A 12325-nucleotide genomic window follows, 5' to 3' on the forward strand; every position below is an offset into this window, starting at 1 on the left:
ATGCTCTCATCACGCAAGAGTAAAACACACCCAACAGCAATTCCCACTGTCTTCGTCACATGCAGCATTAAGCGGTTTTCCTCAGCATATACTAGTGGACGTGGAGCATATCCAAGACCAGTGATCGATCACAAGTTCACCAACAGGTCACTGAATCCAATCAAAATGTAATACTAACAATTGGCTATGCAACGCGGAATCCTCGAACAGAAGAGAGAGATGTTAGCTAGCACGCAGAACCTTCATTGCAAGATCTTCCTTTTCTTTCACGTACTGGCACTACAAGGATCCAGGTTTATTGCAACAAAATCCTTTGTTGCAATATATGTTGTTTCGTGGCGATAAGCATCTATTGCCACGAAACGACATTCGTTGGCAGCCGTTGCGACTGGACACATGGTAATAGGTTATTACCACGAAAAAGCAATCGTGGCAATAAAGCGTGCTATCGCAACATCCATGCGGGAAGTTGCCACATGTTTTCCCGTGGCAACACTCACCTGATGCCACAATTTGATTTGTGGAGATAGCTTTAATGCAACATGTAACGAATCATGGCGACTGATATCTCGTAGCAATAGATATTTGTGGCAACAACCTATGCCAACGACGACCGTTTCGTGGCGCATTACTCTTCCGTGGCAATAGTCAATTGTGGCAATAAACAATGGCGACAATACTTGTTTTCGTGGCATTAGGCATGTTACCACGGCCCACTACACTTGTGGCAATAAGCTATGGCAACAATCCTAGTTTTCCTGGCATTAGGCATGTTGCCACGACCCACTGCACTTGTGGCATTAACTTATGGCAACAAATATTCCAGTTGTCGTAACAGAAAATTGCAACATACTTGTTTTGGTGGTGATAAATAGGTATCACAACAAGTAAAATCTTTGTAGCGAGAAACTATTGCAACAATTTAAACTATTCTGTCACGATACTCTATTTCAACAAAACTTACTTTGGTGGCGACAATATAAAGTGCTCCGTTGCAACATCCTAGTGCAACAAAACAGGTAGGCGTAGCGACTGAGATATGACGCAAAACTACATTTTTAGTGATGCTAGCATGTGCCAACCGAAAGTGGGTTGTTGTAATAGCCTATTGCAACCGTAAAAAAAATACAGGCTTTCAATTACAATATTCAAAACCACACATATAATATGTAGATTCATAAAATTCATAATTCTCATAGCAAATATCCATCAAATGAACTCAAATGTAATTTAGCCATCCTAATTAACTACGAAGACTAAACTGTCCGTGATCTAGAGTCCGGTCCAGCTAGTTCTTTGGATCCTGCAATCAAGAAACAAAAAAAGTTCTAGTTAATGAGTCGAACATAACATACGCCATACAATTATTCCAGCCCATTGTTAAAAAGAACTATCGCCAGACTAACTGGACAAATACTGTGTCAGCAAGCATGTAACTGAGGGATCAGAACAATTATACAAGTGTAAATGTCTAAAGAATAAGCATAAGTACATCTACTAAAAGCTTCTTTTTTTGAGAAAAAACATTGCTTTATAACTTGATGGTGCTAGGCTGAATCACCAAAGCACAGGCAGCCACAAGGGCTGGTACATCGGCCTCCCATTCCACATAGTGGTTAGTTCGTACATCCTACCAAGACTAGCAAGCTCGTGAGCAACAGAGTTTGCCGAGCGACGACATACATTTATTTCATAATAAGAAAACCATAATTTGAGCTGGTACTTGGTATCCACAATAACAGCAGCATAGGGTTCCATCAGGAGTTGCGAGTCCGTTTCAAAAACGACCCTCACGACGCCCATATCAGCGGCAAGATATATTGCATGGGACATTGCAATGGACTCAGCAACAAAGGCATCACACGCATGCTCATGACATCCTGCTCGTGCATAGAGAATGGTGCCATCGTCCGATCGTACATCTACTAAAAGCTTCTGCTATTGATTTAAGTTGTGACTCGAGGTATAGTTTCAGTTAAGTTCATGTCCCTAGCTAGCACATATTTGTTTTTTGTTTAAGTTGTGACTCGATGCAGCAACAACACATGGTAAAAGAGAAGAAGCAACTAGCCGATTATAAAGGCCAATGACGTATAAAATGTAGGTGAACATGAAGAGAAAGCAAGGTTGTGACTTACCATTGCTTTAAACATTCGAGAATTTCTTGCTGCAGCTTGTATGAGCGCATTTGGAGAAATAGCAGTTGGCCTTGAACCTGGAGTCTTATTAGGGCTAGATCTCTGTGAAAGAATATTTTGCAAGTTTGGATTACTATTTTCTTTGTCAACCCTCTTCGTAGGCACCTGTAAATAGAAGTGCACTTTTAGCAATGCAAGTAAGCAACATAAACCTTACAAGGTCGCAATCATATGACTGTAATCACCTGTTTGGTTCCCAACTATTGGCTCAATTCTGCAAACTTTGCCATCATGTTTTTTTCAAATTCCAGTCTTGATGTTCGCTCCTCTTCCAACAATCTTTCCCTTTCAGCACACTCTTCTTTTAACCTTTCCTCAAGTTGTTGTCCCTCAGCACGCTCCAAGTAAATCCTCTCTTGCGTGTTTGCACGTTCAGCTTGTAGTTGATCTACAGCCCAAATTATACAAGAAATATTGTATTACTCGGTATTAGATTGTAAGAAATGATGACACAAATAAAAACAAAAGCAAGCACCATCCTGTAGTAGCGCACGGTTGCGGCGAGCATGGCATGGCCATTCGACAAGGGAACACATGTCATTAGCAGACACTGGAGTGTCAGATTGTTCTGGAGTTCCTGTAAAAGATTTAGTAGTCTTGAGGGTTTAGCAATTTAACCCACACCCAGATTTTATGCATTATAGCAAATGCTAAACAATTTACCAATCTGGGTTGTCCACGTTTGTTTTTGTATGCTGTTATACTTTCCATCCTTGTCAAGAGAACAGAGCTCTTCTTTACTGCACACAAAAACAATCATGGGACTTAGCATTAACAAAGCATTGATGTTGTGCACCATTCAGATAGGTGATTATGGAGTAAGGATGTTGTGTACCAGGAGCATCGTCCGTAAAATTCATCATTGTGCCCTTGCGTAGGTAAAGCAGACATAAATTTTTTGAGTCAATCTAAGAAGAAGCAATACGTTAAGCAGGCATAAAATCAAATTAGTTTAAAAAAAATGTGTGAACTATTTGTCTGTCTGTTTGAAAACGTGCAGGCTACAGCATGAGTAGGACTAGCTGAAGGAAGCAGCCGTGGCGAATAGACTGGATGCCGCAGCAAGCAGCCGGCATGGTGGCCTTGAAGCCTCGATGTAGTAGGCTAGCAGCGGAGAAGAGGAACTGAAAGAGCCATGGTGGAGAAAACAGCCGAGTGCTTCAGTCAGTCCATGTGTGGTTGGTTCAGTCCAAAACTTAACTCTGACATGGTTGGGTGTGGAGCGATTTAGGTTTGGATCGGGGATTCCAACTAAGGATGCTATATGTGCAGTTTGGATTGCACTTAATTTGGGTGTTGGAGCATTCGTACGCATGCTTGAGCCCGTGGTTTGGGGTTCAGTTTGATCTGAATATGTATGTACACATATGCAAATAGAATGGGGTGTGGGATAGATGGATCGGAAGAGAAGAGACGAGACCTTGGAAGAGCAGCCGTCCCCGTCCAGTCCAAGACTTTGGATTGGGAGGAAGCTCCATGGCCATTGCGGAGCAGAAGCATCTCCGTCCAGGCCCTTGACGCACGGGCAGGGCCACGTCGTCGGAGGCGCGCGAGCCCTGGGCAACCGTGGCGGATGGATCTGGCCGCCGCTCGATCTGGTCGTTCGATCTACATGCGTCTCTTCTCTTCTCTTTTCTTCGGGGGAGTGGAGGGCAGGAGAGAGGACGGGGGCATGGGCGGAGGCCATAGGCGGCGGCGCGGTCTGAGGGTAGTTGGCGGCGGCGAGGTCTGAGCGTGGGTGGCGGCGCGTCGAGGAGGAGCTCGTGGGGGAGGGGATTTGAGCCCGGGCGGGCATTGTCGCGGGATTGACGGGCAAGGAGAACTCCGTCGGCGCCGACGCCAGACCGCATCGCTGCCGCCGTCGCCGCCGGCATGGCCAAGGACACCGAGACGCGGCCCACGTCGGCGGGCGCAGAGGATAGGGAGGAGGACTGGAGGTTACAGGAAGGGAGGAGATCAGGAGGAATAACCTGACGAGTAGCAGCTGACTCAACTGTGGCGTGCTGTGTTGACGCCGTCATGACGCCGGCAGCACAGAGGAACCAGGGACGAGAGGTCAGATCCAATCGCCCGTGAAGACGCCGTGGAAGGTAATTAGCGGGAAGGTTAAATATAGGCTACTATTTTGGTGGGAACAAAGACCCTAATTTGGGACCTTTTAGCGGGAGGTTAAAATATTGGCATGGTGGGAAAGCAATTATTTTTGTTTTAAAAAAGGTAATTATTTTTGGAGGAATTTTCTAAATTGTAAATATATTTCGAGATGGAGGGAATACTAAAATTTATTTGTAAAAAGTTATATCGTGGTGAAAAAAGCACCAAATCCGAGAATCGTGAAGGGGTGATCCGGCGGCCTTCCCTATAACGTTCTCGTTGTCGATATTTGTATAGTCGTCGCCATTTGAGGAAGCCAATTAACGAACGAAAAAGAGTTTCCATATTTATATTATAAAACAACCATCACATACATCGAAGCAACCGATACAAAAGGACGCTACACACACCCAAGGCAAGATATACGAATGCCGGGCACCGACACACACAACCTCAACGACTACCAAGCACCTATAAGATGTGCAAAAAAAGGATCCGTTTAGAGCCGACGGAGACCACCAACACGAGGAGCGATCATCTTGGAAGATGTGCGACGGACATGCCGGACCGAGGACTCAATGACCAAATTCCTCTCTCTGTTGTGTATAATCATGATATGCTCAATGAAATGATTTTCGAGGTACTTACCTGGTTCTGACTTTAACTTTGTCTCATATTGCTCAGTAATGATATGCTTCAAGACATGACCATGTTTGCTTTGAATTATTTATTCAGAGACCTATGCCAAAGACAACTACTACTCCTAGGCTTTTGCCAGAAAGTTCTTTTATTACTGCTGCTAGAGAAGCACTTGGCACAGGGACAGCAAGCACCTCAACAGCAGCAGGAGACCTTGCTATGAAGGCTGCAGCTATGTGAATTGGAAAAGAAAAAGTCTTTGCTGCACAAAGAGATGCGACACTAGAGCATAGGTATGAGTCCCATGAGAAGCAAGCTGCTGATGTGCTTGCCAGGAAAGAAGCAGAGAAGGCAAAGAAAGAAGAAGAGAGCGGAAGCACTAGCAAAGAAAGAAGAAGAGAAGGCAAAGAAGAGAGCAGAAGCACTAGCAAAGAGAGAAGAAGAGAAGGCAAAGAAAGCACAGAAAATGGCAGCAGAGATAGAAGAAAAGAGGAAAGCTGCAATTGCCAAGAGAGAAGCTCATCTACATGCAAAGCTTAGGGAAGCACAAGAGAAGAAGGCTGCTGCACAAGCAAAGAGGGTTGCTTCTACGATGGCCAACAGAGCAAAAAAACAGAAGGTCAACATGTTTGATGAATTTAGATGAATGTTCATCCTCTAGTCTTTAGTTCATTAAGTGTAGTGATCTTAAAACCTATGATCTTCATTTTGTTGCTCAAGAAACTACTGGCGATCTTCATTTTGTTGCTGAGATGGAGCATTTAGTTGAACTTCATTCTACTCTTACCAAGTGGAGCATGGATGCCAACTTTGTAATGCTTCTGTATTGAATCTTGATATGTAATGAAGCAAGTCGAACCTGACTATGCTAGTGATGAAGATGTGTTGATCCTTTTATGATGGTGTAGTTCATTATATGTAGTGATTCGTCTTTCCTTATTGTCTTGATCATGTTGTGTGTTGATCATGAAGGCATCGATGCTCGACGAAAGTCGAGACGTAAGTTTGTTTGGATTGAAGGCATGGATGCTCGAAGGGAGTCGAGACAGAAGTTTGTTGGGGATGAAGGCATCGATGCTTGAACGGAGTTGAGACAGAAGTTTGTTGGGGATGGAAGCATAGATGCTCGAAGGGAGTCGAGGCAGAAGTTTTTTTGGGATAAATTGCATCATTTGGTGCATCCATATTCATTCATCACTTGACAAATTGCATCATAATTAACACAAAAATAACAATCTTGTTAAATTCATTCATCATTTAATAAATTGCATCATTTGGTACATCCATATTCCCCAACACACAAAGATCACATTTTTAACACTGCAACTCCACACAACACAACAAGTGCAAATAGTAATGCAACTGTCATCTTCAAGACAACCACAACCTCATTTCCTAATGCAACTACAGATCTTCTCATCTCTTTAATCCCTTCCTCTTGCACCAGAAGATGTCCAGGTTGTTGGGCATGCCCTTGCCCAGCGAGTTGGCCATGCCCCTGCCCTGCTTGATGCTCATGCCCTCCCAAATGACCATATTTCACCAAATGCAGAACATATGAGAGCTCCCAATGCCAGAAATCACAACCACCTTTCTTTGGCTGTTCAAAAAAGCATATAAAACCATGAACAAATTCAGACAACAACACAAATGCATTTGCAGAAGATGCCAGAAATCACTCACATTATGGTTCATGCATTTGTAGTAAGAAGATGTTCGTATGCGTCGTGGTCTGCGAGAAGAATCGCCTCACAGTCTGACCGCAGTCAGGGCACTTGATTAGAGGGAGCACAACAGCAGCAACACCGCCACCTATCCCGGACGAGCTCGAGCTGGACATGGCCGTCGTCGACGAGCTCGTAGCGGAGGACAAGCTCGCGCTGGATATCCCGCGTGCCGGCGGCATCTTGAAACAGAGGGGGAAAAATTAATTTCAGTAGATCTTGACTCTGAACTTGGAAGGAAAGCAAGCATCTGAATCCATGAGCAATCCATCAACAACATAGTCTTGACTCTTCACAGAAACTGAAACAGGAATCTTGCAAAAATTCACTAGAATCAATGAGCAATCCATCGGCATCTGAATCCCACATGGACACATGGTACATGAAAAGGAAAAAGATCTGAATGTTTGACTACCTGCAGCAGGCGATCTGGGAGTCGGGGTTGGGGCAGCGGGCAACCTGGGGGTCAGGGTTGGGGCTGCCGGCGAGCTAGAGGTCGGGTTTGGGGCAGCCGCCGACCTGGGGGTCGGGGTTGGGGCTGCCGGCGAGCTGGAGGTCAGGTTTAGGGCTGCCGGCGACCTGGGGGTCGGGGTTGGGGCCGTCGGCGACCTGACCATCGCGTCCGGCCGCGGTCGAGGGGATCGGCGAGTCTTGATTGGGACGGCAAGAAGCTGCGAGGGTGGGGAGGCCGAGAGGTGCTGAGTGCGAGGCGGAAGAGAAGATGATGCGGCGGCGGCGGCGGCAGGAGTGCGCCTGCGCTGCAGCGCCTCCTCTGTCCAACGAGCTAGGAAATTTATACGGAGTGTGTAACTGCAAAAATCGCATGCCAGCTGTGCAAATACGTACGTTCCGGGCGCAAGTGACCGTATGGTGAGCAAACAGCGTTAGCATAATGACCGTAACTTGCAGTTGCCAGAATACAGTGACCAAAATGATTTTATACGAAGAGTACAGGTACTGTGGGTGTATTTTACTCTACTGGAGTATACGCTATCGGGTGGAGCGCGTCCGCGTCCGCGCGATGGATCAGACGCCTGGTGGAGCGCGCGATGTATCAGACGCGCGTCTGGTGGGTTGCGCCGCGCGAGATCTCCTCCCCCTTTCCTTCGATCATTTTTCTGTTTCCTTCGCTCCTTCTTTCCCACGATCCTTCTCCTCTTTCCTTTTCACGCGCCGGTCCTAAAAAAAACTACCCCATAGCGACCCGAGTCGTACCTCGATCCCCTGTTCCGCCGCCGCACGACCCGAGCGCTGGCCGCATCCAGCAGCCACATCATGGCGGCGCGACGAAGCAGCCCACGCCGGCACCTCCCTGCCGCTCCCCTCTCCCTCTAACCTTGCTCCACCACTCGCCGCCCGGCGCCTTCCGCCCGTCGGCCTCCTCCTCCCTGGATCTCGGCTGGTCGATCCTGCCTGTGGGCGCGTGGCTGGACCGCCCGACACCTCAACTCCGGTGCCAACGGACCTGCCATCCTGCTCACCTGCCCGGGACTCCCGTGCGCTTCAGTGCAACGCCCTGCAGCAGCTCTCCCCTGGTCAGCCCCTCATGTTTCCCTCTGTATTTTTCATTGCCAGTGCAGCAAATTTAGATTCAAAATACATCACATGGGCATTAGTACTGTGTTATACATACAACATAAGGATGCTGATTTTAGTTTGAAAGTAGCAGACTAATTTTCCCTTGCTTGCTGTTTTATTGGTATGTAGAACCACACATTCGTGGAGGTCAGCAGCATAAAAGGTATGCTATGTTCTTGAGCATAAGTTAAACAATCTGGTTGTTAGTTTTGAGCCGTGAATAATTGTACTGATGCTCATGGTTACTTGTGCCGATATTTTGCCAGGAGATTATCATATTATCCCTGAATATTCGTATTGAAGATCATGTGTTGGATGAATTTTGGATGGCCTGGTATCTTTGATTATTCGTACTGAAGCTCATTGGTACCTGTGCCAACATTTTTCTAGGAGATTATCATTTATCTCTGAATATTTGTACTGAAGATCACTTGTTGGATGCATTTTTAGATGGTCTTATCTCTACTCCTATAAAAAACCGAGTTGGTGATGATGGTGTGTCTGCCATCCTGCAATATAGACCGTACGATCTATATCTCACGGATAGAAAGAAAACTATGGCAATTTTACAAAAAGATACCGCACCCCTCTCCACATTTGCAGATAAGTCCTTCCCTCGTTCATCTTTGTCTCCCACAAGATAAACAACTCGTATAAATGCATCTTGATGTTCCGTGCAACGCATGGGCCTCTTGCTAGTATCTCTAAATTGCTACGCAAGAATATTGTTTCTCATGGAAAACTGTTCCTTTTTACTAGCTAGAATTAGACAGGGTAGCTGCATAAGAGGTTAGTTGGTTGGTTTAGTCAACTTTGAATTTATCAAGAGTGAAGATGTTAACAACCAGTATATGCACAACATGTCACTGAATTCTAGCTGTCTGAATGTTATCTCATGAATTTCAGTTATCTCTGAATATCACCAGTACATACTTGGCATCAGTGGGTGTACAAGTATACAGAAATAACATCAGCATATGAATTTCAGTATACCAATACTCTGAATCAGTGAAGAATGAATGTCCGAATGTCGATGTACAAGAAGTAAAATCCTTGTGTTATCCATGTCACTGAAATGTCAGAAAAGACTTCCTGTACATCCACGTTCATTCAAGTATTTTCTGTAGATCCACACTGATTCAAGTGCAGCAAAAGCACTAGTATTTATCTGTATATCCACATTCATCCTGTTACAGCAAAACATCAGCAATTTCTCTGTCAAACATCAGTAAAACATTCACGTGGAGCAGTTTTCACGGCAAGCAAGCCACCGCGCATGGATGCAGCGCCGCGGCCGCTTGGTTTCCCTTGTGAGTGGGCAACATCGTGTCGCCGTCGCATGGATGCAGCGCCGCAGCCGCTTGGTCTCACTCGCGTGTGGGTTTAGCGCCGGGTCGCGAAGGACGCCACCGCCCGGAGGCATCACCATGGCCGTCGGATCGTAGCTGCGTGGGGCAAGCGCCGTGCTGCCATCGCTTGTGGTTAGTACCAGACCGCGGTCGCGTCGGGGCGCTGCCGTGGCCTGCGGGTCGTCGTCGCTAGGGGAGCGGCGCCGCAGTCACTCATCGTTGAATTGCCGCGGCGTCCAGGTCGCCCTCGCGGCTGGAGAAAAAGTAGGAAGGGGAGAATTTCTGTTTTTTCCTCTCTTCAGCTAATAATTAGTAGGTTTTTTTTGGGAAAACTGTGGTTAAGTGGCTGGTGGGATTCCCCCTCTATCTGTACCATATGTTCGCCATTTGATGGCCCAGGAGGATAGTTTTCAAGTTTTCACTGAATGGACATTTTCACTGGATACTTCGCCCTTATTTACCCTCATGTCACATGTACTACCATGTGACAATAATACTATTTCTTGTTCCATCACCCAAATTTTGCTTTACAATGTATATATAAATTTTGCTTTACCATGTGACAGTAATACTGGTATGTATGTATCCCTGTTGTCTTGTCTTGTAATGCAGCTACTGATGCTATTGACTGTAATGCAGCTGTTATGTTTTGCAACAGGACTGGCTTTACGGAGATAAGGCAAAAATGACACGAGATAAGAGTTGGATGGACAGGGAAAGAGTAGTTGTTGTTCTTTTAGTGATGTTGCTATTTTGATAGTGATGCTATGTACACACTGTTGCTATGAACTTGTGGTTTTTAGTGTTGTCGCTATTTTCATTACTTTGCCATCAACTTATGGTCTTTTGTGTGAACAATCTATACAAGTATGGCTGCTGAAACTTGTGTGCTTTCATGTTGAAACTTGTGTTACATATCTCGCTGAGATGGTTTGTTATATCCTACTAAAATCTTGTGTCATATGTCCTTATATATATTTTGATGTGGTGTGGTTGATCTGCTGATGAATTCTCACTGGAAATTAGGCTGGGATACAACTGTTATGCAACTCAATTGGTGGCTGAAGAGCTGTTTAAATGGAGCCTGGGAGTGTTCAAAAATAGCTAGTATGCAGCCTTGCTCAATTTCTCTGTTTAACACATAATTTTATATGGAATCTCCTTTTTTTATTAACAGCACACATAAATATATACAATCACATCAAGCAAGATACAGAAAAATTAGGAAGAGAATGTGTGCTGCTCAGTGCTCACGACTCACCTTTGTGACAAGGGCACCGAGCTTGCCGTCTTTCCGGTGCTGATGACGACCTTGCTACCGGAGGAGGTCAGTAGGGCGAGTGAAGGGCGTCCGCGAGTGTGCAACGCTCCGCACGCGCGTAAGCGAGCGTTCCTCCAAGTTGTGGTACCACCAATGTCCACTTTGCAAGATATGTGACCAAAATGCAACTTAGGTGCAAGTTGTGGTACCTAATGTGTTAATACCTCTATAAACTAGTATGCCCCTTTAATCAAATCCTGAGAAATAGTATAATAAATCAATGAAAAAATCAGGAGCACTGTAGAGAATATCGTTGCAATATCCTGCTCCTTTTTGGCAACACTAGAGGATTGTTGCATTATGTTGTATGTATTACCATGGATGCTCAATTTGTCGCAATATGTAATAGTTATTGCAACGCGGCGAAGGTGAGGCAAAAAGTCACCCTATTACAACCAATACATGCTTTGTTGCAATACGAAGCCATGTTTTTCATAACAGTATCTATGACTAGCGCCACATGTCAGAATTGTTGCAATATATGTCTAAATATTACCACAAAGATGCACTTTGTTGCAATACCTAGCCTTTATTGCAACAAGATGACCAATTCACGCAACGGGACGGAACTGTCGCAGTAGCACTACCGTATTACAACGCCGATGCAGTTTGTGGCAATACATGGCTTTTATTGCAACAAATTGAGTACCTAGTGCGATGAAACAAAATTGTGGCAATATGTGGATCCTATTACCACGAACTGGAATTTTGTGGTAATATAGCATTTTATTGCAACAAAAGATAGTTGTAGCAATATTTTTTGTTGCAATAGACCGGAATCCTTGTAGTGTGGAAACGCTAACATATCTTTAAATACAGTGTGTCCCAAGCATAATGCTGGTTCAATCTCCCGTCCGGCGAACATGGCCCCGCGCGCCATATGCACCTATATATTCGTCGGCCGAGGAGGATAAACCTCGATTTTGGAGAGTAGATAGCGTGAGCCTAACATGGGCAAGCCACGGCGAAGGGTCCAACGACTGACGTACGGGGCCATGCATTGTTAGGCGGGTCGTCTTTGGCAGTAGCCTGATCAAACAACCAGACATTGCCAAAGGAGACTTGCCTGACGATGCAGCTTTTGTGCCCCATGGAAAGGTCATGCATGGTGTATGGTTTGCATAGCCACATAGTTGCTTCCTTTTAGTATGCTGTGATATGTGGAGTTGCAATTTCAAGTGTTGCATCCTGTCTGCACGCCTAAACAGTCAAAGACCCAGTCATGGTGTGAGAAGAATTGGTATGCCCTGCATAAGTAAGCCAGCTGTCGGCAGGTACGCTCGCGGTTGGCATCAGTAACCTGGGCAACTGACGCATTGTTGAACACACGTTTCAGTGTGCATGTAATTGGTATTCTGTACTAGAAGAAACTACAAATGTTTCAACGATTTTTTTTGTGACACATTTCGTTTGACACAAAAC

General features: G+C 45.3%; 1 protein-coding gene across 6 annotated transcripts; it reads right to left on the reverse strand.

Annotated features, from left to right (window-relative positions):
* Positions 1 to 1075: 1075 nt before the first annotated feature.
* Positions 1076 to 4256, reverse strand: LOC123173743 (uncharacterized). Of its 6 annotated transcripts, none has more exons than XR_006486532.1 (7): positions 3619 to 4160; positions 3034 to 3322; positions 2862 to 2938; positions 2674 to 2775; positions 2384 to 2586; positions 2139 to 2303; positions 1076 to 1303 (listed from the first exon to the last, which is right to left on the reverse strand). XR_006486532.1 is itself a non-coding variant. In XM_044589952.1 (7 exons), exons 1-5 carry the CDS (start codon positions 4217 to 4219, stop codon positions 2503 to 2505), a joined length of 387 nt encoding a protein of 128 aa, XP_044445887.1. In that variant the 5' UTR covers positions 4220 to 4256; the 3' UTR covers positions 1076 to 1303; positions 2139 to 2303; positions 2384 to 2502. The 6 variants fall into 6 exon arrangements, 5 of the variants coding, with proteins under 5 accessions (XP_044445887.1, XP_044445886.1, XP_044445885.1 ...); XM_044589952.1 differs by lacking the exon at positions 3619 to 4160 and adding an exon at positions 4169 to 4256 and having other exon boundaries at positions 3034 to 3106; XM_044589951.1 differs by having other exon boundaries at positions 3034 to 3067.
* Between the last annotated feature and the right edge of the window lie 8069 nt (positions 4257 to 12325).

This window comes from Triticum aestivum, chromosome 1D, assembly GCF_018294505.1.
Source record: "Triticum aestivum cultivar Chinese Spring chromosome 1D, IWGSC CS RefSeq v2.1, whole genome shotgun sequence".
Taxonomy (NCBI): Eukaryota; Viridiplantae; Streptophyta; class Magnoliopsida; order Poales; family Poaceae; genus Triticum; species Triticum aestivum.

What these genes read in the sequence shown, in the direction of transcription:
- LOC123173743 (XM_044589948.1), bottom strand. Translation starts at nt 4,072, where the DNA reads ATGCCGGCGGCGACGGCGGCAGCGATGCGGTCTGGCGTCGGCGCCGAC. An exon ending in TTTTACGGACGATGCTCCTG is followed by an intron (nt 2,939 to 3,033) that starts GTACACAACATC and finishes TTTTGTGTGCAG; the next exon opens with TAAAGAAGAGCTCTGTTCTC. An exon ending in CCGTGCGCTACTACAGGATG is followed by an intron (nt 2,587 to 2,673) that starts GTGCTTGCTTTT and finishes TTTGGGCTGTAG; the next exon opens with ATCAACTACAAGCTGAACGT.